The 24,179-nt window shown below is 44.6% G+C and overlaps 1 protein-coding gene across 2 annotated transcripts in view; it reads right to left on the bottom strand.

Annotated features, from left to right (window-relative positions):
• Positions 1-24,179, bottom strand: part of kdm6a (lysine (K)-specific demethylase 6A) — a 195,270-nt gene that overhangs the window by 97,892 nt on the left and 73,199 nt on the right. For both annotated transcript variants that reach the window (XM_055644641.1, XM_055644642.1), the window contains exon 6: positions 23,034-23,154. In XM_055644641.1, the coding sequence (XP_055500616.1) occupies positions 23,034-23,154 (121 nt within the window). The remainder of the gene's footprint in view (positions 1-23,033; positions 23,155-24,179) is intronic.

The raw sequence follows: 24,179 nt of genomic DNA, 5'->3' as shown, positions 1-24,179 counted from the left end.
CACATGGCCGGGGAGCAGAGGGGTGTAGGTGGGGTGAAACTGAAGGGAGCGACAATCTGCTGCTGCCTACACTGTGTATCGTGTCTACCGTGGGAACTTTTTAACTTAGCGGGCAGGCAGCAGCATATTGTCAATTATTAACCCTCCCGCGCAATATACTCTCACCTTCTCTTTTATGGATGGGGATTTAGTTCCCCTTTCTTCCAGGACCGACCGGAGGTTCCGCTGTCACCTCTGCGGGCTGCCCTCGGTGAACGTCCTGTCTCCCTGTCCCTGGAATAGTAGGGGGCGATCAAACAGCACAATACCCCCCTCCCCCTCCAACTCCAGAGGAATCCGCTCCCCGATGGGCCGCTATGGCGACAAGTGGCAATTCGCTCACAGCCCGAGCTGCGCCACCCCAAGAACAAGACGTTATTCTTGCACACCATCAGCTTCTGCCCATACGGGGAGCGTGTTCCTCTGGAGTTGGAACGGGGCTGGGCTGGAGTTGCTGATCTGGGATCTCCGTGCTTGCAGTGGGCCTGGGGGTCAGTGTTTCGTTGGTCCTGACGTCTCTGGTGACTAGCACTGTGCTGCTAGCACCGCGACGTGAAGACAGTACAAAGCCCCCGCGCCGGTGCAATGAGCGGGGAGCTGGAGAGGGGAGGGAAGGGGTCACACACATGGCCGGGAAGCAGAGGGGTGTAGGTGGGGTGAAACTGAAGGGAGCGACAATCTACTGCTGCCTGCACGCTGTTAAAAAGTTCCCACGCAAGACTCACGATACACTGTGTATCGTGTGTCTACCGTGGGAACTTTCTAACTCAGCTGGCAGGTAGCAGCATATTGTCAATTATTAACCCTCCCGCGCAATATACCCTCATCTTCTCTTTTATGAATGGGGATTTAGTTCCCCTTTCTTCGAGGACCGACCGGAGGTTCCGCTGTCACCTCTGCGGGCCGCCCTCGGTGAACGTTTTCAAGGACCTTTCTTCAAGGACCGAAAAAATGTCGCTATTCGGAGGTTTTCGTTATTTGGATCGTCGGATAAAAGGTTGTGCACCTGTATTTAAATTTAAAGATCGGGGTGTCTCACATTTACTTGAGGAAGTTATAAGCTTAATGTAGTCAGACACAAAGCAAAAATTGTATCTGCAAAGTTGAAATTTAATTCAATGTAGCATACCCATATTTACAAGGAAGAACACAATGCAGTTAGTCCATGGTTGAAAGTTAGTCTATATGGTGAACAAATGCTGACCCAATTTTTAAATGTTGCCATTATGTAGAGCAACTGACACCTACTCAAAGTAAAGATCCAACAGGCTTATTGGCATATAATGAAGTTACACAGTGTGTTAGCATCGCTGTGTCTGCATCACGACTGCCAGCTTGTGTCAGGAGTGGTTAGTATGAATAGTGCCGGTATGATAAAAATCCGGACTGGAGTATAGATAATAGTGGTGTGTAGCATTTGTGTGTTAGAATTGGTTAACATATAAGTAGAGCAGATCTACATCTTTCCTCTTAAGAAAATAACGTAACTACGAATATATATGTAAGTACAACTAATCAAGTTTAACTGGTGTGTGTACAAAAAGACAAGTTACTTCAGCGCTGGAGCAGGTTAAACATAGTCCCCGTATCTACGGGTAGGTTTACAAATAAGACCCGCATGCGTACGGTATAAGCTCGCATCTCCATCCTTCACCGGCAAAAACGGAAAGACTGGGGGATATTGGAATACCGGAGATCCGTGAGACAGGTGAGGTGAAGCAGGAGACCAGGGCACCGAACGTGGTTGCGAGAAGGCAGGATACATGATGGGCGGACGTCGGGCCGGGGATGAAAGTGTATCAGTCATTCGGTTAAACAGTCCTGGAACATCTGGATACGGGATCGTGGCTTGTGGTTCCTTCACTGGTAGAAGGTGCTGACGGTTTCACTGGCAGGTCCCTCCATTCGAATCAACCATGTACGAACGTGATTCCGGTGCAGGGCTGCGGATTAAACCAAGGCGACCGTGGCCCTTGTCAGTCTGAAGTCGTACAGCTTGACCACTCGCCAGAGGCTTGTTTTGTCGTAAGATTGTTTCTGGATCTCGCGCTTGTGCTGAAGCTGTGCTTGAATTACCGATGGTTTGCGAACTTATGGCTGCAGTAGTTGCTTGGGTACGGGCAGCGTGGTATGGGTATGCCTTGACATGAGACGTTGGGCAGGAGACCCGAGCACTGGGTCGTGGGCAATGTTTCTTAAGTTGAGCAAGTCCAGGTAAAGATCGGATTATGCCAAATGTGACCTGTTAGGCACTCCGCACCACCCGCTCGGCCAGCCCATTCGATTGAGGGAACTCAGGACTGCTGATAATGTGACGAAAGTCCCATCGTTGGGCAAAATTCTTGAAACACTGACTGGTGAACTGGCTTCCGCTGTCAGACAGGAGTTTCGAGGGCGCCCCGTGAACCGAAAAGCGGCGCGCTAGCTTTTGAACCACTACCGCTGAAGTGGGGCTGGGAAGCAGGTCAATCTCAAATCAGCCCGAGTATAAGTCAACAAGAACCAGGTATTGTTTATCGCGCCATTCGAAAATGTCAGTTGCCACTGTGGACCATGGCAAAGCGGGAGCTGGGTGGGAGGTGGCTGCTTGGGTTGATGGGGCACCAGGTTGTTGCAGATCGCGGAAGCTTCCACCTTCTCCCGTATGAACTCGGTCATACCGGGACAGAAAATCAACCTCTTAGTTCGAAGCTTGGTTGCCTCGATGCCGGGATGTCCCCCGTGGACAGAGTCAAAGTATTTATCCCATAAGGTAGTTGGAATGACCGCCTTGTGTCCCTTGACAATCACACCGTCCTGGAGCACAAGCTCGTCGCGGACCGGGAAGTACAGGCGAACAGCAACTGGTACCTTGTATTGTTTATCCGGCCAGCCATGCCGGATGATCGAGGACAGTGACTGTAGGGTGTCATCGACTGCTATCTACGCAGCCAAGTTGTCCAGGCATTCAGTGGGAAGGTAGAACACCATCATCACAATGTAGGTGTCGTTGTCTGACAGTTGTTGCTCGCAGGTCTTGCGTGGGGCTCTGGATAGTGTCGGCTAGGTGCATGTCTTTGCCTGGTTTGTAAATAAGTTTAATATCGTACGTTTGAAGCTGCATCATCATCCGCTGCAGTCGGGCAGGAGCGGCATGGATCGGCTTGTTTAAGATGCTGATTAGGGGCTGGTGGTCTGTTTCAACAGTCACAGTCTTTCCAAAAATAAAGTCTTTGAATTTCTCACAGGCGAAAACCACTGCCTATAGCACCTTCTCGAAATGAGCATAGCATTGCTGAGTCTCAGACATTGTGCGAGAGGTATATGTCACCCTCACTGGTACTCTGAAGACAGGCAGCACCCAAGCCATGCTGGGAGGCATTGCAGGTTTGTGTTACAGGCAGCTTCACATCGAATTGTGCCAGAGTCGGGGCACAGGACAGCTGCTGTTTTAGGGCGTCAAACGCCCTCTGGTGTTGTGTATACCAGGACCAGGTTGCGTCCTTGTGTGTTAGCTGCTGCAGCGTGGCTGACAGTTCGCTAAAGTTCGGAATGTTCACCATGCCCAGGAATCTCTGTAGACTGGTTACGTCTGTGGGAACTGGCAGTTCATTGATGGCAATGGTCTTGGAAGGATCTGGTTTGAGTCCATCACTAGTAAAAACGTGTCCCACATACTTCACTTCCTTGACACAAAATCTGCACTTTAGGGGGTTGAGCTTGAGATTGGGCAAGGGAAAGTCGGTGCACTTTTTCTCCAAAGCTTACCAATCCCAAGTCCTGGCAGGCATCGGTGCCAAGTAAAGTTGTCACTTTTCCTGGGACAATGAAAAGGTTCAGCTTGTGCACACGTGTCGCTAGGTGGCACTGCAGGTCACCCCTTCCCAACTGGGTGAACCTCCACCTTCGAAAGGAATTAACAAAGTTTTGGTGTTTACAATAGATTCTGCATTCCTGACCCTGGATAACTTAGATAAGGACATGACATTACAATGAGCTCCAATGTCAATTTTTGCCACAGCAGTAGTGTTGTTGATCCAAAAAGTGATCTCGGGATCGTGTCGTTTACATGAAGTTTCAGACAGAGAATGTATGTTTAGAATGGAAATGTCAGGTTCAGAAGGATTCCCACAGGGAGACGGCACAGCTTAGTCTCGATCGGTTATGCTGTGGGAACCATCTTGCTGGAGCAGGTGCACTGGCTACTTGGGTTCAGTACGACCTCTGCGGGCACGACAGCACCGAATAAAGTGATTTCTTCGTTTACAGTAGTGGCAAACTTTCCCAGTAGGCATGGCATTTGCTTGCGGACAGTGGAGTGTGAACCACCACAATTATTACATTTATCAAGAAACCTGCCAGGCTGAGTCACTTCTGGTGGCAGGCGTTGAGCACGGTAGAACGGCATTCACATGGTACGAGGAATGCTGACCCGACCCTGCAAGGCTGGTATGGGAGTCAGTAACTTCAGCAATGCGGCAGGCATTCTCTGCCCCGATGAGAGTTGGATCAGCATTCTGTAGTAGTTCACTTCTCACTTTATCGTTCAGGACACCACTCACCAATCTGTCGCGGACAAGCTCGTCGTACAGATCCCTGAAACAGCACCGACTGGCAATGTGCTTTATGGTACTTATGTAAGCCTCGACTGGCTCGCCAGGGAGCTGGGTTCTTTGAAAAAACTGGTTGCGCTCCATCACCATATTCGTCCGAAGTTCACACAGTTGTCTGAACTTGTTCATTAAACAAACCTGGATCGTCCAGAGACTCTGCAGGAGCGATCTCCACATTTTTGCCATCCAATACAGCCGGAGCATAGTTGAACTGTTCAACTCGTTGAATAGCTTCTGATCCCGCAACGTTGAGAAATACAGCAGCTATATGATGGGGAGGCGCTCCACGATGGGCAGGCCGAATGTAGACGTTAAAATCTCTTTCAAAAATTCGACAACTCTCACTAAGGTCAGCATCGAAAACCAGGGAGGTTTTAAACGTATGAGCCATAATGAAAGTGGGAGAGAAAAATCTGGGGAAATAAAGCAAAAGAAAACGCGAAAAACTAGGCATAGAATGGTCCAGAAACTCTGACACCATGTAGAGCAACTGACACATATTCAAAGTAAAGATCCAACAGGTTTATTGGCATATAATGAAGTTACATCGCATGTTGGCATCACTGTGTCTGCATCACGACTGGCAGCTTGTGTCAGGAGCTGTTAGTATGAATGGTGCCAGTATGATCGAAACCCGGACTGGATTATAGATAATAGTGGTGTGTAGCATTTGTGTGTTAGTATTGGTTAACAAACAAGTAGAGCAGTTATACAGATTAATCATTAATAATTCAATAAACATTGAGGTGTAATTTGCCTCATTAGTTCTTGATGGTTTTTTTAAATTGGGAAGGCATGAACAGAAGCGAATTATTGAACAATCGCATGTGACAATAATTTCCTGAACTGAGAACAAGCCACAAATGGGACAGAAATTTTATTTCCCAATGCCACGACTACCCAGGAATCTATCAATCTCAGTATTGAAACACACCTAATAGGCCTTTCTCACGGGGCGACTTGACGCAAGATGTAACCAGAGTGAAGTGGTCGTGGTCTAGCACGATAAAATGGGGGGGTAGACAAAGAGTTCCCACGGTAATCGGCATTTCTGTTATTTGTGCGAGTGACTTGTCCGTCTCCCGAGCTTTCCCATTAAATCTTGAAAGCCATTGTAAACTGTCAAGTGTAATTAAATCATCACGTGGCACAAATGATGGGGGGGAGAGAGAGAGAAATGAGGGGAGACGTATATACACACACAAAGCAGAGTTTTACTGTGTATGTGGAAGACACAGATGGACTGAGCACAGTACCTTGGTCTTACTGTGTGTGGGAGAGGGGGAGAAAGAGACGTACACTCACAGAGGCAGAGTCTCTCAGCCTGTGTGAGAGGGAGGGAGGGAGAGAGAGGCACACACAAGGTGGATGTGAAATCTCACCTGCCTGTTTCAGTGACAGACACCCGCCGCCAGTAAATGAAGATACCCCCATCTGTCTCCCCCTCCTCTCCCTCGACTCCCCCACCTTTCCCTCCCAACTCCAGTCCCGTCCGACCCCCTGGGAAACTGAAGGGAGCAACAATTAACTGCTGCCTGCCCGCTGCGTTAAAGAGTTCCCACGGTAGTTTGACGATGTTAGTTGCGCCCAAGTTTAAATTTCCAACGTGTGTTTCAGAGTAAAGAGTCAGCGCAAAATCCTTGATAATCAAAAACTGTCTGAATCAGCAAGTTAGACACAAAATGCTGGAGTAACTCAGCGGGCCAAGCAGCATCTCTGGAGAAAAGGAATAGATTCCATTTTTGGTCGGGACCCTTCTTCGGGATGATTGTAGGGGGGGACTGGAAGCAAGAAAAGACCGGGACAAATCAGGGCCATCAACAGATGACCTCAGCAGGGTATTTTGAAGAGGGGTCCCGACCCGAAATGCGGGAACTTTCAGTAAAGTCCCTTTTAAAGATTATTATTATTTTCTTGAATCTCATTAACATAACTCATGAATAAGTTGATGTCCATATGCGGATGCAAATCTTTATTTTTTAAATTCAATCCCACAGAAGACAATTTTTACTCACCTTCTGTCCCCTCTTTCCAGCTTCCGGGTTCACCGTTCGCAGGAGGAATTCCCACGGTACACGCAAGAGTCAGTACGGATATCGCACTGGCCACTACGTGCATATAATGTTGCAATGTTCAACCACAAGTGTACAAGTCACTCTTGGAGAAATTCAAGCTTGTTTGAATTTTCTCCCGAGTCACCAAGTTACACGAGTACCTGCCGTTAGCGCCACGGTGGTCCACGAATGTACACTTGTACACTGACAATGACAATTAAAATTGAATCTGAATCTGAATCTGAATGCCGTACGGTTATCGCAAGAGGTTAACTCTGGTTAACTCTTGCGTCAAGTCGCCCCGTGAGAAAGGGGTTTAAGACTCCTCTACTGCAGCATGAAAAATGCAAAAAAGATTACCTGTTCTGAGTAAAGAAATATCTCATCTCAGTTCCAAACAGCCTAATCCTTATTCCCAAACTCTAACCCAAGTCCAAGCTCATCCACCAGGGAAACATGCATCTAGTTTGTAAAGCTCTTCAAGATTTTTTTTAATTTAAATGTCAATGAGGTCTTCAATAAGGGCCCCATATTTGCCATTGTTAATCTTTTCTATTTTCCAATAAAAACTCCCACCGTGTTTCAGATATTCGTCAGTCTACTATCATATTCTATTCTGCCTTTGTGTCTTTGATCCTCATTTACTGAATTAAAAACTGCTCACAATTCTCAGTCCTGCTATTTCTGGCAACATAAGCCTCTACCGTTGGTTTAACACTATCTCCAATTACTCATCAATGAATCACTCTTCCTTCTGAGCTTTTTCCACTTTAAGATGGGTATTTATTTTGCAAAATATGCATTTCTTTAAATTTTAACTCCCTGAAAGATATGACCAGTCAATATGCTCTCCCGATTAAGCACATTAATCTCTCCCCTCAAATAACCCTTTGCTTGAAGTCCCTAATTATGTTTTGAACTTCTTCACTTTCAAATCTAATATAAAATTCTATCATAAGATGATCAGTGTTCCCCCAAAATCCCTTCACAATAATAACAGTTAACCATCTCTTTCTTAATACATAAAATTAAATACGAAATGTATTTTTCTTTCATCTTCAACATCCCAGCACAGGACAATCTAAAAAATAATTAAACTAATATACCCCATGTGCTTTGAATATTTTATTCCCTTTACAAAAAGCCATCCCATGGGTTGTCTAAATAAATATGTCTATTACCATGGTAGCCTATGTGACAGGTGTTTACTGGAACCTTCCAGACAATTGCACAGCACACAAACATGAACAGAAATTACAGCAAGTGATCACAAGCAGCAAATAAGCACCTGCTTAACTTGTAAAACTTCAAAGTTTCCACAATAACCATGACAATTTACTTTGCACCACCGAAGAATGATTCCTGCATCAAGTAGCCACTGTTTGTATATGGGTAATGGAAATCTGGCCCCTGTCCGAAAAGCAAAGATATTATCAGAGTGGGTTTCAAGGTTTATTAAGCCCAGTCAAGATGCCCGATTAATATTTGCAATGATCTCAACCTTCAAATATCTGTACATCCCACTCATATTTCTATCAACTATTAATGATCAGCAAATTGTAATTATAGACAGGGTGCTGGAGAATCTCAGCAAGTCAGGTAGCATCTCTGGAGAACACGGAGAGGTGAGAGTTCGGGTTGGGATCCTTCAAACTAATAAATGTTTGGGTAAGGGGGGGCATAAGAAGAAAGCTGGAGAAGGAGAGGAGTAGGACAAAGCCTGGCAGGTTAAAGGCTTTGTCCTGCCCCTCCTCTCAGTTTATTACCTGTGATCTTTGTCCTGCCTCTCCTCTCTTTGGCTTATTACCTGCCAGGCTGTGTCCTGTCCTTTCTTTCTTCAAGCTTACTTCCCCCCCACCCACCGCCAACAGTGAAGGTCCCGGCCAAAAACTTCACCTATCTATGTTTTCCTGAGATGCTGTCGGATAAAACTGGGCTACTCTAGCACTCTGTGTCTTCTTTTATAAACCAGCATCTGCAGTTCCGTGATTCTGAGTAATTATAGGCTTGTAGGCTGATGTGAGAATGGAAGGATTGTGTGCAATTCAAGCACCAAGCTGATTTGCAATTCTACACAAATCAGCACAATTCTGGCCCAAATATTCTCCTCCTCTGCAAGCACTAATTGCCCAACTATAACTAATATTAAATATTACTCCATAAATTATGACAAAGTTCAGAAATAAATTATTGCTAAAATAACTTTGCATATACTTCAGAATTGTTGCTGTATGTTCTATTTTCACACAGAGAGTGGTGATTTTCACCCAGAGAGTTGTGAATCTGTGGAATTCTCTGAGTGGGGAAGGAAGGGGAGAGGGGTAGGGAGATGGATGGGGGAAGAGAGAGGAGAGAGGGAATAGGGGGGAGGGGTAAGGAGGGGAGGGGCAGGGGGAGAGAGGGTGTGGGTGGAGAGAGAAGGGGGAAGGGGCGGGAGATGAGGGGGGTGTGGGGGGAGAGGAGGGGAGGAGGTGGGAGAGAGCGAGTGGGGGTGAAGGGGGGGGGAGAGGGGGGGAGGGGGAGGAGGGGGAGGAGGGATGGGAGAGGAGGATGAGAGAGAGAGAGATGAGAGAGAGAGAGAGAGAGAGAGAGAGAGAGAGAGAGAGGGGTGGACCTGAACTCGGTGAGGTGGCGGCTCGGACGGGGCCGACCTCGGGCAGAGTGGAAAGCCTCGGCAGATCTCGCGTGACAATTCCCCGTGTCCCTGCGATCAACGGAGGAATTGCAGGTTTCCCAGAGGGAGTAATGTGGGAGTTGAGGAAGTGAAATCGCAAGTGAAATGGGAAAAATGTCAGCGTTTTTGGAGGAGAACCATTATGGTCGCTGGCCAGCAGGAGGCAAAAAAATGAGTGAGTGGGGGGGGGGGGGGGATTTTATTAAAAAATGTGTACAGAAAAATGACGAAATTTGATGAGAAGTGAATGAGCGAATGTAAAAGTGAAATCGCTAGCGAAATGGTAAAAATCTCAGTGTTTTTGCGTGTGGTTTTGGCGGAGTAACGAATCAAAGGGCAAAAAAATGACAACGGGCAAAAAAATGACAGACACACAGACAGAGTTTTAAAAGTATACTAGACCAAGTGCAGACCCATTGGGTCTGCTCCCCCAACACAGCCGTTCCCTACCCGTAGCCCCCACGGGAGACGTGGTCCTCCAACCCAAGTGGCTCAGGAATCAGCAGTGCGGGTGTTTTTAAATGGCATCTTTGAGTCGAGATGCGGGCGCCAGCAGCCGTTATAGTCGCTGGCCAGCAGGAGGCGACAAAATGAGTGAGTGGGGGGGATTTTATTAAAAATGTGTGCATAAACACGACAAAATTTATTGAGTGGATACTTGGAATGAAAAGTGAAATGTCTACCAAAATGGAAAGAATCAGGGCATTTGTGTTGGCGAAGCAACGAATCAAAGGCTGACAGCCACAAGTCAGAAACACACACAGCCAGACACACACAGAGTTTTAAATATATAGATAGATTATTTGCTTTATTAGTTTTATTATTATTATTTTACTATTCGTTTTATTAGTCCAGATATGCCATAGCTCCCATTTTCTGTATGTGACACAGCGACTGATGATACCACAGCTCGTGTTGCATCAGCTGCTCAAAATATTATAAGGGTGGCGCGTTTCTCAATAAATCACTTGACCTGCGGCTGGTGTTATTATACTTCACCACATCCACTGGTGCTCTTGCCATTTTTTAATTTTGCGGATTTGGGTGAGTGTTGAGTGATATGCATGTACAGTCGCCTCATAGTGTTTCTTGCCTTCGTATCACTGTGTGTGTTACTGACACCGTCCCTCGTCCCACAGTCCATCAAATACATCAAATATTTGTGACAGACAGTGACCACCTCCTTCACCACCGTCTCCATTCTCATCACTGTCAATAGCACTAAATTACTAAAACTTCCTTTCTTCCTTCTCCACTTCTTCCTCTTCCAGAGAGATTCTTATATTTATATGTAATACTGTTCTTCTGATATGAATATTATTATCATCATCATTATTATTATTATTATTATTATTATTAGTAAATGAATACATTTCTTCTCAAAAATGAAATACACAAAGAGTAAATTAAGAAACTGACTGACTGATGCCCATTTAGATGGCATCTTGCATCTGGCCTCTTCCAGCCTGTCACCCAATATTGAGAGACTGTCGAGCGAAAAACAACACCAATTGTCACACTAACTGCTATGAGACAGACAAACAGACTGACAGAGAGGGGTGAGGGTAGTTTAAATACCAGGGTCTCAAACTAACTGCTACATTCAGTAGCCATAATATTGCTTAAATCTATTTATTATTCTTATTATTATTAGCATTATTATTATTATATTACTAAAACTCTCATCTTGATTTGTTCGCATGCGTGCATGGATGTGATATCCCAAAACCCCGCCAAAACCGTACACGATATCTCTACAATTTTTGGACCGCCTTACTCACCATTGTCCTGGGATGTAAATGAAACAAGTTCCGTTCGGATTTATGTTATATTTTACGTTATTGACATTTTAAACTTTACAAAATCAACTTTTCAAACCACTTTTCCACTTGCCCTGTCCGTCAGCAGCATTACAATTACATCACAATGGCATCCCGAATCTCATTTACATAAATAAATTGCGATTTTCAAAAAATATAATCAGTTTTAATCAAATTCTTCTGTTTTCATTAACAGCTAACATTGTATTTATGTTATTTTATAGAAAAATCGTGATTTTCATTGTGAGGTGGGCAGGGTGGAATGGGGGGGGGGGGGGGGGGGGAGAGGTTTCATTTTTTTTTTTGAAACATCGCGATTTTCATTGTGGGGGTTGGGATAGGGAGGAGGTTTCATTTTTTTTAAATCTCGATTTTCATTGTGGGTGTGGGTGGGATAGGGGGATGGTGAGGAGTGGGGAGCAGGGGGATAGGGGAGAGGAGGGGGGTAGGGAGGGAGAGGGAGGAGAAAGTGAGGAGGGATAGTGGAGGAGGAGGCAGTGGGGGAGGTAAGGAGTGGGGGATAGAGGGAGAGGAGGGCCGTGGAGGAGGTGAGGAGGTGGTGTGGGATAGGGGATGAGGAGCAGGGAGATAAGGAGGGGGGAGGGGTTATGGAGCGAGGGAGTAACTGACTGAGGGTAGTGGAAAGGAGAGGGAGGGAGGGAGGGAGTGGGGAAGAAGAGGGGAAAGAGGGAGGGTGAAGAGGAGGGGGAAGGAGTGCTGGGGGACAAGGAGGAATGGAGAAGGATTGGGGTAGGAAGAGGGCTGACGAGGCGCAGTTGGGGGGGGGGGGTTGCCATGACTCGAGTCACAAAGAGGACCTCTGGCGTCACAACGGGAACCCCTCAGCCACGCCTGCGCAGTTGGGGGCTATGGGTCCGTGGTGGAATATTGCCTTGGGGACAGGCCGAACGTGTCCGCATCTGGTCTAATATATAAATATAAGTCAAAGTTTAGTTAGTATGTATTATTATTACCTCTATTTATTAACTATGGCAATAGATGTGGCCCGCCATCTGCTCGTGGCTCCTGGCCCCAATGCAGAACAAGGTTGCCTACCCCAGCCTTAAGTGATGGTGGAGTGAGATACTTACACAATATTTAAGAAATAGTTAGATGATCATTCAAAGCAACGTCGACAATTACAGGTGGAATGCCAGGAAATGGAATTAATATAGACAAAAAAAGGGGCTGCAGAGCTTGTTAACAAGCTGGACGATGCAAACTCTCACCTTAAAAGACAACACTATGAGCAACACTTTGTGCAACAAAATGCAAATCCACAACATGGTGTCATGCTTTCCTCTTACAGATCTGAATATATCTCCAATTTACCATTGATGATGTCACAAGAAATTTAATGGCAACTATCGGTGCAAAAAAACTACTGGCAGGAATTTGCCGTGTCATATTTCAGGTGATCATCTTGAAAAGTCTAATGCGACAATTAACGTCCCATTTCTTCCCACGCACATATTTAAAGACAAAAACATTGCTCAAGATATCAACTTCATCCATTAATTTGCTCTCGCTTTGAAAGGTAGAAATTGAAGGGATAATTTTGAATTATATTTGGTCAGAACAAGAAACTGTTCTTTTCCACTATACATACAATTGTTGATATTTTTACCTGAAGCTACCTGCCTGTTTCAAAAACGTGGCACTGTTTCTTTCTGGCACATTTAACACTTTTGTCAACTGAACTAGAAAGCACAATCTGTGAACAATGTACTCATTGACATAAAGATGTTTCTGCACTAAGGGAAAGTCATTCTTCTGGTGTGTTTAAGGAGGAACTGCAGATGCTGGAAAAAACAAAAGTAGACAAAAAATGCTGGGGAAACTCAGCGGGTGTGGCAGCATCTATGGAGAAAAGGAGTTGGCGATGTTTCGGGTCAAAACCCTTCTTCTGGTGTGTGTTTTCTTTAATTTGTACTTTGCCAAATATGTTAAAATCAAGCCATAAAATTACCTATACCCTTCCATAAAATACCAGGCAGGAACATCAATCAACCGGTGAGACAAATATTTAAAAATAAACACGTGAAAATTCACATAACGAATTCCAGAAAAGATTTCACTTAATTTGTCTGCTTTTTGCTGCTTTGCTGCTTTTCCTCCAATGAGGAAAGTCAAGAATATTTTTCAAGTCTGTGGCCAGAGCTTCTATTTCCGACCCAACTATATCTGTCATTCTACTTTTCTACCAATTCCTCTTGAATTTCATTTTGCTTCTGAACTTTTTCCATGCTTGGCTCTAATCCCAGGCTCTGGCTGCACATTGAGCTCACACCCCAGAGTGACCCAGATGCCAGACTATTGGGATTCTGAATAATCAGATGCAAGATTAACAGGGTTTAACTACATTATGCCGGAAGCGAAAGGACTGTCGTTCAAAAAAGCCCTTTTACCTTTTATAAACAAAATATGTTCAATGACATGATTTCAATGTGACAGCAAACGTTTCTGACTCTGAGACAGGCATGACCAGTTGGAAGAACAAAAGCTTACAAAAAAAAATGTGCTTGTTTGTCATGCCTCATCCAGCAAACATATCAGTTCAGTAAAAGTTAAATTTATTTCACCTATGTATTTAACATATGAAATAAATATTCACCAATGAAAAGCAACAACAATCATCTGTCTATACAAGCTGCATATATTCCCACATTATCCAACTGATAAGACACTTCACACAGGGACTTCCATTTTGATAGAACCCATTGGTTAAAAGGGGGGGGGGGGGGGGGGGGGGGGGGGGGAGGACGGTAATAGGCACATTTTATCACTTCAAACTGGATCATACTGCTGGGAGTGGTGGTGGAGGCAGACTTGATAGTGGCATTCAAGACACTTGGGTAAGCACATGGACAGGGCTCTCACTTAACTTTTTTTCTCTGTTGCTAGCCGGGCAACCTAGGCAGCTTTTTAGGTTGCCAAATGACAGTTTAGGTGGTCATCTAAGACGGCTTGCATGGTGTGTGCGATAATGTGCTCGGACGAAGTGCGTAGTTACCAGTCGAAATTATGCTCAATGAAGCAAGCATTCGCATATTAGTTCTGCTTCAAATAAAGTCACGAACTAAACATATTCACCAATGACATGATATATACCACAATGACATGCAGCAAAATTATAATACAGTATCTCAATTATTTTTACACATTGCAATGAATGCAATTTCTATTATTTCTTTCCACTTCCAAACAAAAATGTGGTTGGATTATTCAGCGTATGATCAACCTCGGTGAGATTGACCGCAGGCTTGGCGATCACTTCGCACAACACCTCCACTCAGTTTGTAATAACCAACCTTATCTCCCGGTGGCTCAGCACTTCAACTCCCCCTCCCATTCCTAATCCGGCCTTTCTGGCCTGGGCCTCCTCCATGGCCAGAGTGAGGCCCACCGCAAATTGGAGGAACAGCCTCACATATTTCGCTTGGGTAGTTTACACCCCAGCGGTATGAACATTGGCTTCTCCAATTTCAGATAGTCCTTGCTTTCTCCCTCCTTCCCCTCCCAATCCCAGCTCTCCCACAGCCTACTGTCTCCGCCACTTGCTTTCTTTCACCACCCCCCCCCCCCCCCAAGGCCCCAAGCAGTCTTTCCAGGTGCGGCAGAGGTTCACCTGCACCTCCTTGAACCTCATCTATTGCATCCGCTGCTCTAGGTGTCAGCTGCTCTACATCGGTGAGACCAAGCGTAGGATTGGCGATCGCTTCACCCAACACCTCCGCTCCTAAAAGCCGGGCAAAATGGCACGGCTTTTAGGTTGCCCGGCGGGACTTTTGGTGGCCATTGGCACCCGGGCAACCGTTAATTTCGAGCCCTGATGGATATGCAGGGAATGGAGGGATATGGATTATATGCAGGCTTGGTCTTAACATCATCGGTTCAGACATTGCAGGCCAAAGGACCTGATTATGTGCTGTACTGTTCTATATTCTATTAACAATTTCTGACTCAGGACATCTCTTAACAAGAAATTCCTTTTCCCCCAACAAACAGAAGAATCCTACGAGTGGTGCAGGTGTAGTATGTTATTTTAAGCAAACATTTTCATAATCATATGCAGGAAACAAGTTAAAATAATTAACAAATATCAGACACTAAACATATTATAGTTCTTTGCCTTGATATCCCATTTTCCCCAGGGGTAAAAATGGTATTGGAGCACAAGGAGCAGCTTATTAAATAATAATCCCAAGGCTCATTTGCCAAAAATCAGTTCACATTTTACCTTTTTAAATAATTATAAACGTAGCTTTTGTTTGCAACAGCCTTAAACAGATAATGTTCTTCACTTGATTTTCACAACAATCACTCTGAATCGTCATTGAAAATCAGAAGAGGTCCAAGTCAAAGTCCTTGATATGATGTCAGCATTCACCAAGAGTGCCATCAAGGAGTTCTGGTAAAGCCGGTGAACGAGCATAAGAAGGAGAAAGTATCAAATGGCTGGGCTCATACCTTACACACAGAAAGATGGCTTTGTGTTGGAAGTCATTGATCATAGGCATAGGAGAGTGCCTTTGGTGCAACCATCTTAATCAGTGACATTTCCACTAATTCAAGGGCGGGATCGGAACTACTTGTGGATTATACCCCCATGTCCAATTCCAATTAGAACTCCTCAGAAATCGAAGCAGTTTATGCAGGAATAAAGCAAAACCAAAACAACATTCAGACATGGACGAAGAAATGGCAATTAGCATTCACATTGCAATGCTAACAAGGATCTCCAACACTAGCGTCCAACTACCTACCCCTGATATTCAATGTCATTACCATCACTCAAATCTTTAATAAACGGCTTGCGGGTTGTAAATGACCAGAAACTCAACTGGGTCTAAATTCTGGAATTTCTGGCCAAACAGCATTCAGGGAATCCCTCCATCAGAAAAGAGACAACGGATCAAGGAGATCACTTCCATCTTTTCCAGGGCAAATAGGATGGCAACGCACTTAAACGAATACATTTTGAAAATGCTCACGTAGTGAAAAACCTCAGGTCTGATGAAACCAATGTGCCAGTACTTTTTTTTTTTAAATACATAATCACTAACTGGATTGGAAAGCAGAATTAGAATTTTAAACATTGCCATCAGAAAAATGACAATGCATCAAGGAGGAGTCACTTAAATCTTTTCCATTCAATACTTTCCCTTCAATTATATTAAATATACTGTTTTTTGTTTCCTGCATTTGGGGTGGTGCAAGAATCAAGAGCTGTTAATATGGGAAGCAAGTGAATAGGCATAGAGAAATAAGTGGAACATTCAGATTCTCCCTAGAGCTGCACTGGGGTCAAATACATTGGGTCAAATGGCTTCTTTCAATATCTGAAGAAAATAAAAGAATAATAATAAAATACCCTTAAACAAGTGCTTCTGAGTTTCTTTATATTCCTTTAGTTTACTTTTATTGAGGAGTTCAGAAGAGTGGCATTAAATAAATCCAAACGATATTAAAAGAATGCTGGAGTACTAAGATTTCCTTAAGAAACAAAATTTACAAGATGACTGCTGGATATTTACTTTTGGTCTATCTCGTCTAATTATTTTCTGGGTCAAAAAGGTTTGTGGAGGGTAAAAAAAAAAGCTTGTTGAGACAATCATTGAACAAATGACAAATTAAATTTAGTTTTCAACTACCATGATCTAGAAAAATAATATAAATATCTCTGAAAATAATCTTGTATGTTAAGAGTAAATCTTGTAGAGAATAATCTAAGAATATAATCTTGTACATTAAAGAATAAATTATTAAAATACAGCTGCTTAAAAGATACAATTTTTTCCTGGGTTAAATTAGCACATGGTACAAAGAACTTCAGAAAGTTATAAATTACCAGATCAACATTTCACCTAAAAAAGGCAACTCAATCTAAAACAGGCAACTCTTTTCACAGGATAGAAACCGATTGCTTTATTTCTTGACAGGCAAGCAACATTACATATAAAAATTGAATGGCAGAGCAAAAAAAGTTGCAAGTATTCTTTAAATCACCATGCTAGCTATTAAATGCAGCCCAGGCATTACAATTATACCACCTAAAAGATATATTTGAAATCATTCGGCTTTAGTACCTTGCTCTGTACAAACTGTAGAGCAAATACAATCATAGTTGCATCTTTTGCACCCTCACTAGGAAACTTATCTTCAGAATCTACCAATAAATGCTACCTATGAAACTAGGTGTTTCTCTAGAGCTGAATAGCAAAGAATCATGCATAAATAAACAGATCACTGAATTGTCATTGTACTTACTAATGAACCATTTTCCATGGAACCACATCCACATATTAAATGAGGGCAACATTTTTCTACAGCTAACTTTACCAGTCTATCAAGTTAATACTGCAAACTACTATGTAACTGTTTAACAAATACAATGTCTAAATACAAATTAAGGTACAATCATATGCCTGTTCTAAACACAATGGCACAAAGCATTTATTCCAACTTACCACAAGATAAAATTAGGAAGGTGAAGGAAACCAAGGGGAAAGTTCTTACAGTATATGTCGTATTAGAGCACTACCGTGTTTCTATTGAAGATTGCTCTTTGTTCAAATAACTGGGACGCTGAAAGCTATTTGTTAATCACACCACTGGAAGCTAGCCAAGTTCTATTTAGTAGGCTCATTAGTGGGAGAAGGAGAACGTGCAGCACGTGCAGCAGAATCATCTCATTAAGCTCTCCCTTTTCCTCGCATATCAAAATTTGTTTGTCTTGCCAGGAACATGTCGAGGGAGTACAGCCTTGTGAGCATTAGAAATGCAAAAGGTCTCCCAGAATTGAAACACAGGCTTTTACAAATCAACAATTTTTCATTCGAAGCCTGCAGTCTAACTTGCAGGTTAATATTACAGTCCATCCACAATGGACAGCAAAAAGACACCAAACTAAGAAAATATTGTGTGACCTCGAATCAGTGACCCCGAAACTTCACCCATTCATTCTCTCCAGAGATGCTCCTGTCCTGCTGAGTTACTCCAGCATTTTGTGTCTATCTTAACACTAAAATAACTGTTTTGGAATAAAGTGAATTAACTCAAATTTCCAATGCCATATTTCACAACTGGATAGTTCAGTTCAGTTTAATTTATTTTCACATATAGGTACTGTGAAAAGCTTTTGTTGTGTGCTAACCAGTCAGCAGAAAGACAATTCATTATTACAATCATTGCATTTACAATGTATAGATACATGATCAGGGAATGACGTTTAGTGCAAGGTAAAGCCAGCAAAGTCTGATCAAGGATGCCCGAGGATCATCTCAGAGGTAGATAGTAGTTCAACACTGCTCTCTGGTAGGATGATTCAGTTGCCTGATAACAGCTGGGAAGAAACTGTCCTTGAATCTGGTGGTGTGCATTTTCACACTTCTATACCTTTTGCCTGATGGGAGAGGAGAAGAGGGAGTGGCCAGGGTGCAACTCGTCCGGGATTATGCTGCTGGCCTTGCCGAGGTAAAGTGAGATATAAATGGAATCAATTGAAGCGAGTATTTAAGAAGAAACTGCAGATGCTGGGAAAATCGAAAGAAGACAGAAAATGCTGAAGAAACTCAGCGGGTGAGGCAGCATTTATGGAGAAAATGAGTAGGCAACATTACGGGCCGAGACCCTTCTTCAGACTGATGTCGGGGTGGGGGAGAAAAAAAGAAGATGCGGAGACAGTAGGCTATGTGGGAGAGCTGGGAAGGGGAAGGAGGAAGAAAGCAAGGACTACCTGAAATTAGAGGTCGATGTTCATACCGCTGGGGTGTAAACTACCCATGCGAAATATGAGGTGTTGTGCCTCCAATTTACATTGGGCCTCACTATAGTAATGGAGGAGGCCCAGGACAAAAAGGTCAGATTCAGAATGGGAGGGGGAGTTGAAGTGCTGGGCAACCGGGAGATCAGGCTGGTCAGTACGGACTGAGCGGAGATGTTCGGCGAATCGGTCGCAGAGCCTACGCTTGGTCTCACTGATGTATAGAAGGTGACACCTACGACAGCAGATGCAGTAGATGAGGTTGGAGGTGAACCTCTGCCTCACATGGAAAGACTGTTTGGGTCTTTGGATGGAGTCGAGGGGATAGGTAAAGCGACCGGTGTAGCATTGCCTGCAGTTGCAGGGGAAAGTATCAGGGGAGGCGGTGGGAAGGGACGAATTGACCCAGGAGTTATGGATGGAGCGGTCTCTACGGAAAGCACAAAAGGGGCGGAGATGGGAAGATCTGGCCAGTGGCAGGATCTCGCTGGAGGTGGCGAGTGTCAGAGAATTATATTTTCTATGCGCCGGCTGATGGGATGGAAGGTGAGGACAAGGGGGACTCTGTCCTTGTTACGAGTGGGAGGGGAAGGGGAGTGAGAGCAGAGCTGCGGGATATAGAGGAGACCTTGTCGAGAGCCTCATCTATAGTCAAAAAGGGGAACCCACGTTTCCTGAAGAATGAGGACATCTCCGATGCCCTGGTCTGGAACACCTCATCCTGGGTGCAGATGTGGCATAGACGAAGGAATTGGCAGTAGGGGGTGGGGTGGGGAGATAGAGTCCTTACAGGGAGCAGGGTGGGAAAAATTGTAGTCAAGATAGCTGTGGTAGTCAGTGGGTTTGTAGTAGATGTCAGTCAGTAGTCTGTTACCTGCGATGGAGATGTTTTGATCAAGGAACGGTAGGGAGATGTCGGAAATAGTCCAGGTGAATTTGAGTGCCAGATGGAAATTGGTGGTGAAATAGATGAAGTCAGTGAGTTCTGCATGGGTGCAGGAGCTAGCCCCAATGTAGTTGTCAATGTAGCGAAGGTAGAGTTCAATGATATGGCCACAGTACGCCTCGAACAGGTATTGTGAGATTCTGCAGCGTGCAGACTTCAGGCCTGGTGCTGAGCCTGGGACCCAGGTAAGGCGACGGCGGCGGCCCGCTGGTGCGCGGTGGAGTAGCAGAGTTGCCGGTGGAGGCCCACGGGGAGTGGAGTCCGGGTTAGTGGGAGAGGCATCAGAACAGCCAGTCAGCGGAAGGCCGGAGAGGCAGCAATAATGGACGGCTCCGGTGAGGCCGCGGGGGTCGGCGGTGTCGGTGAGGCAGCGAGGGTTGGTGGTCCCATGAGGCAGCGAGGGTCGGCGGCATTGGTGAGTCTTTGAAGGTCGGCGACGGCCCCGAGGAGGCCCTGGAGGTCGAAGACGGTGGCGTCTTCAGTGGTCGGGGCCTGAGATCGGCCCGGAAGGCAGTGAGGGGAAGGAGGGAGAAAGCAAGGACTACCTGAAATTAGAGAAGTCGATGTTCATACTGCTGGGGTGTAAACTACCCAAGCGAAATATGAGGTGTTGTTCCTCCAATTTATGCTGAGCCTCACTCTGGCAATGGAGAAGGCCCAGGACAAAAAGGTCAGATTCAGAATGGGAGGGAGAGTTGAAGTGCTGGGCAACCGGGAGATCAGGTTGGTTAGTACGGACTGATCGGAGTTGTTCGGCGGAGCAGTCACCGAGCCTACTCTTGGTCTCGCCGATGTGGATGCAGATAGCGGATGAGTAGATGAGGTTGGAGGACGTGCAGGTGAACCTCTGCCTCACCTGGAAAAACTGTTTAGGTCCTTGGATGAAGTCGAGGGGGGAGGTGTAGCATTTCCTGTGGTTGCAGGGAAAAGTACCAGAGAGGGTGGTCTTGGTGGGAAGGGACGAATTGACCAGCATTTTTTGTCTACTTTCAATAGAAGGGAGGTTGGTTTGTGTGATGGCCTGGGCTGCATCCACAATTAGCTGCAGTTATTGCATTTTAATCATTGTGCTGTTCCTGTTTTGTGCGAGCTTGTTGTTTACAATATCACTGCTTGTTAGACTACTCTGAATACCAAATGCAGGAATTAGTTGCTTATTCTTTGTTATATAATTTATATTTTTAACTTTTTACATTTGTTTTATGTGAGGAAGATTGCATTTCATAAAAATTGTAGTGAAAGCCATTGGAAATGAAACCGGCAATGAGAAAAAAGGTTCACCACTTTGCATACCAGAACAGCCACAGAGCTAAGAGGTCCTGCATTTTAATTCAATACAGTATTGAGTGCCTACTGGTCTGCAGAATTTTAGTTATAATTTCTCCAAAATTTGCTCATAATTTTACCTGGAATTAATATTTTGTAAATAAACAAAGTTAAAAGATTTTATATGAAACAAAGGGTAGGGAGGAGGCAAGTAGAAATGTTTCACAGTGGTGCAGCTGTGATCTATCAGTAAAAGTATTTTAGACCATAAAGTACAGCTTCTTAAACACCATTACAGCCCAAATATCTGATCTGACAGAAAGCAATGCCCTGTGTTCCTAACAGCTAAAGAGTTACTCAAGCAATTAAATAAATTTAAATCAAACATTCATTTTGATCTGCTTGTGAAGGAATAGCTGTCCAACACATCATCTTTTCAAAGATGCATTACAGTTCTGGGCTCCAATTATGATTTAGGAAATAAATCAAAGAATTACAGAGATCATTAAAAGCATTCCCTTGTGCACTATTTTAGTCATGCCTTTGAAAGGTTTATTAGATTTGTCAGGCATATGTTTCAATTAAATAGGGTCATGACTGCACTCTACCCTAATCAAAATATAGTCAAGATGCAATTTGCCTCTATTTTTCTTGCTACCTGATCACTTTGGGTGAACTGGGGCATTTGAAGAGCTATAACCTGCAGGATTGTCGGCAAAGAGCTGGGAAACAAGATTAGCCCAAAGTCCATTTTTGGCTGGCTTGATATGATGGCTCTAATGTCCTTTTTTGTGCTGCAAGTGCAATAATAATTTTGTGTATCATGAAACTCTGAAAAAGGTTTACAGTACAAGACGGTAATGTAATAGGAAGCATCCTTACAATGGACTGCTGTACAAAGGGCCTTTGAAAGCTAGACCTGTTAAAGGAAATAAGTTTTGTTTTGTAGGATGCTAATGATAAAAAGATTGAAGCTGATTCAGGCACACAACCTCTTAAGACATTGAAGGCAAGGAAGGCCCAGGAACACTCCAAGGTACCAATGGCCAAGGTATAAAGAACTCGCCCAATTTTCTCATATGTGGGAGAACACAAATCTAACCCATAGTCTGCATGTTAATAATATGGGTATAATGAACTTCTAACTGATAGATACAGAAATTCTAATTGTATCTACCATATTCAAATCAATCATTGAGAGAAAATGAAAGACAATTATCCTTGTAGCTGGAAGAAAGTGTCCTTACAGCTTCCAGCTGTGGTTTTATATGTGAGCGATTTACATCCAATAAGTTGAAATTCAATTTTGTATCATTCAGTAACAATAGTGATCTTTGATATTGACAACGCAGTTCCCCTTGTTTAGGTATAGGGTAGAAGCGGGTGATGATTCCAACAACACACTGCAAATGTAACCTTCATACATAAAAAAGCCACAATAAGGAGTGGATAACATCACTCCTCATAATGTGCAACAACTGTGTTCAGCTCTGGTCAGTGATCCTGACGTGGCCAGTTATAAACAATGGGATACATGTTGAAAAGACCACTACAGCCAAAGAAAGACGAGGCCTGGAGCTACCTATTTCTGCCCAAACATTGCACAAATTCACAACAGAAACTGTCTATTGAGTGATTGAAGTCCACAGTAGTCCATGAAGACAATCAAAACCTGGCATCTGACAAAGTGCTTGATAAAAGTTGCACGCCAAATCTCCGGTGATTCATATATGGAGTTAACAAAAATGGTTGTTTCTGCCAAAATTAAGACTTGAGAAACAAATGTAATGAGGTTTCCATCACACAAAAGGAATATTAAGTACCAGAAAAATATAAAAGTGTCAATGTTCTGAGCTGTGTTCATTCTCTATGCCTACCTTAAGACTTGACTCATAGTCTGTGTTCACTTTGAACATCAACCCAAGACGCAAGTGAATCTCGTTGGCTCGAGAGAAGCTGGGATCAATATAAAGCACCTCCTGAAATGCTTTAATTGCCCTGAAAATAGAGAAAAAAGAAAACTCAGTATTATTTGTCCCAGATTTATTGAAAGTTGACACTTAACTCTCTTTCATCCGCCAATTAAAGATCAGCATTGGAGACACAAATGACTGCAGAAGCTAGAATCTGCAGTAGAAAAAACAAACTGCTGGAGGAATTAGTAGATCAAGCAACATTTATGGAGGCAACACTTCTAGTCTGTGTGTGTGTGTGTGTGTGTGTGTGTGTGTGTGTGTGTGTGTGTGTGTGTGTGTGTGTGTGTGTGTGTGTGTGTGTGGGGGGGGGGGGGGGGGGGGGGGGGGGGGGGGGGGGGGGGGGGGGGGGGGGAACTTTTAAAATCTTTCCCCTGCACGGAGAGCCCGACCTTTTCCCTGTCGGGTCTCCGTTGTCGTTGGGGCTGCAACGTGGAGCGGCCTCCGGCAGTAGCGACCTGGGGCTCCAGTCACGGAGCTGTGGACTACTTACCATCATGGAGCTGGCCGAGTTCAGAGCGGGTGGAGCTGTGGTGGCGAGCTGCTGTGGCCCGACCCCCGGGGATTCGGAGGCTCCGGCCGCGGGGTCCCTGTTGGGAGACCGCTTTTCGGGGCTTCCGCAACGGCAACTTCTCCCGCCCGAGTCGCGGGGTCGAGGAGTACCTGGAGCGGGGCCTGACATCGCCGCCTGGCACGACTTGGAATGGCTGCGGGACTTTGCTAGCGCCCGCCGGGGGCTCCAACAACACCCGGAGCGCGGCCTTGCATCGCCCGGCGCGGCGTTAATGGCCGCGGGACAATTGCCATCGCCCGCCGGGGGCTTTGACTTTTGACTCTGACATCGGGAGGGGAATGGGAAGTGCAGGGGAGAGATAAGTTTTTTTGCCTTCCATCACGGCGAGGAGGAGATGCGCTGTGATGGATGTCTGTGTAAATTGTGTTGTGTCTTGGGTCTTTTTTTCTTGTGTGTATGACTGTAGAAACAACATTTCATTTGAGCCTCCATGAGGTTCAAGTGACAAATAAATTATATTGTATTGTATTGTATTG

This window comes from Leucoraja erinacea, chromosome 13 (assembly GCF_028641065.1).
Source record: "Leucoraja erinacea ecotype New England chromosome 13, Leri_hhj_1, whole genome shotgun sequence".
In the NCBI taxonomy this organism is placed as follows: Eukaryota; Metazoa; Chordata; class Chondrichthyes; order Rajiformes; family Rajidae; genus Leucoraja; species Leucoraja erinaceus.
Note: the sequence above shows the minus strand (reverse complement) of the source record. Positions and strands in the feature narration are given on the sequence as shown.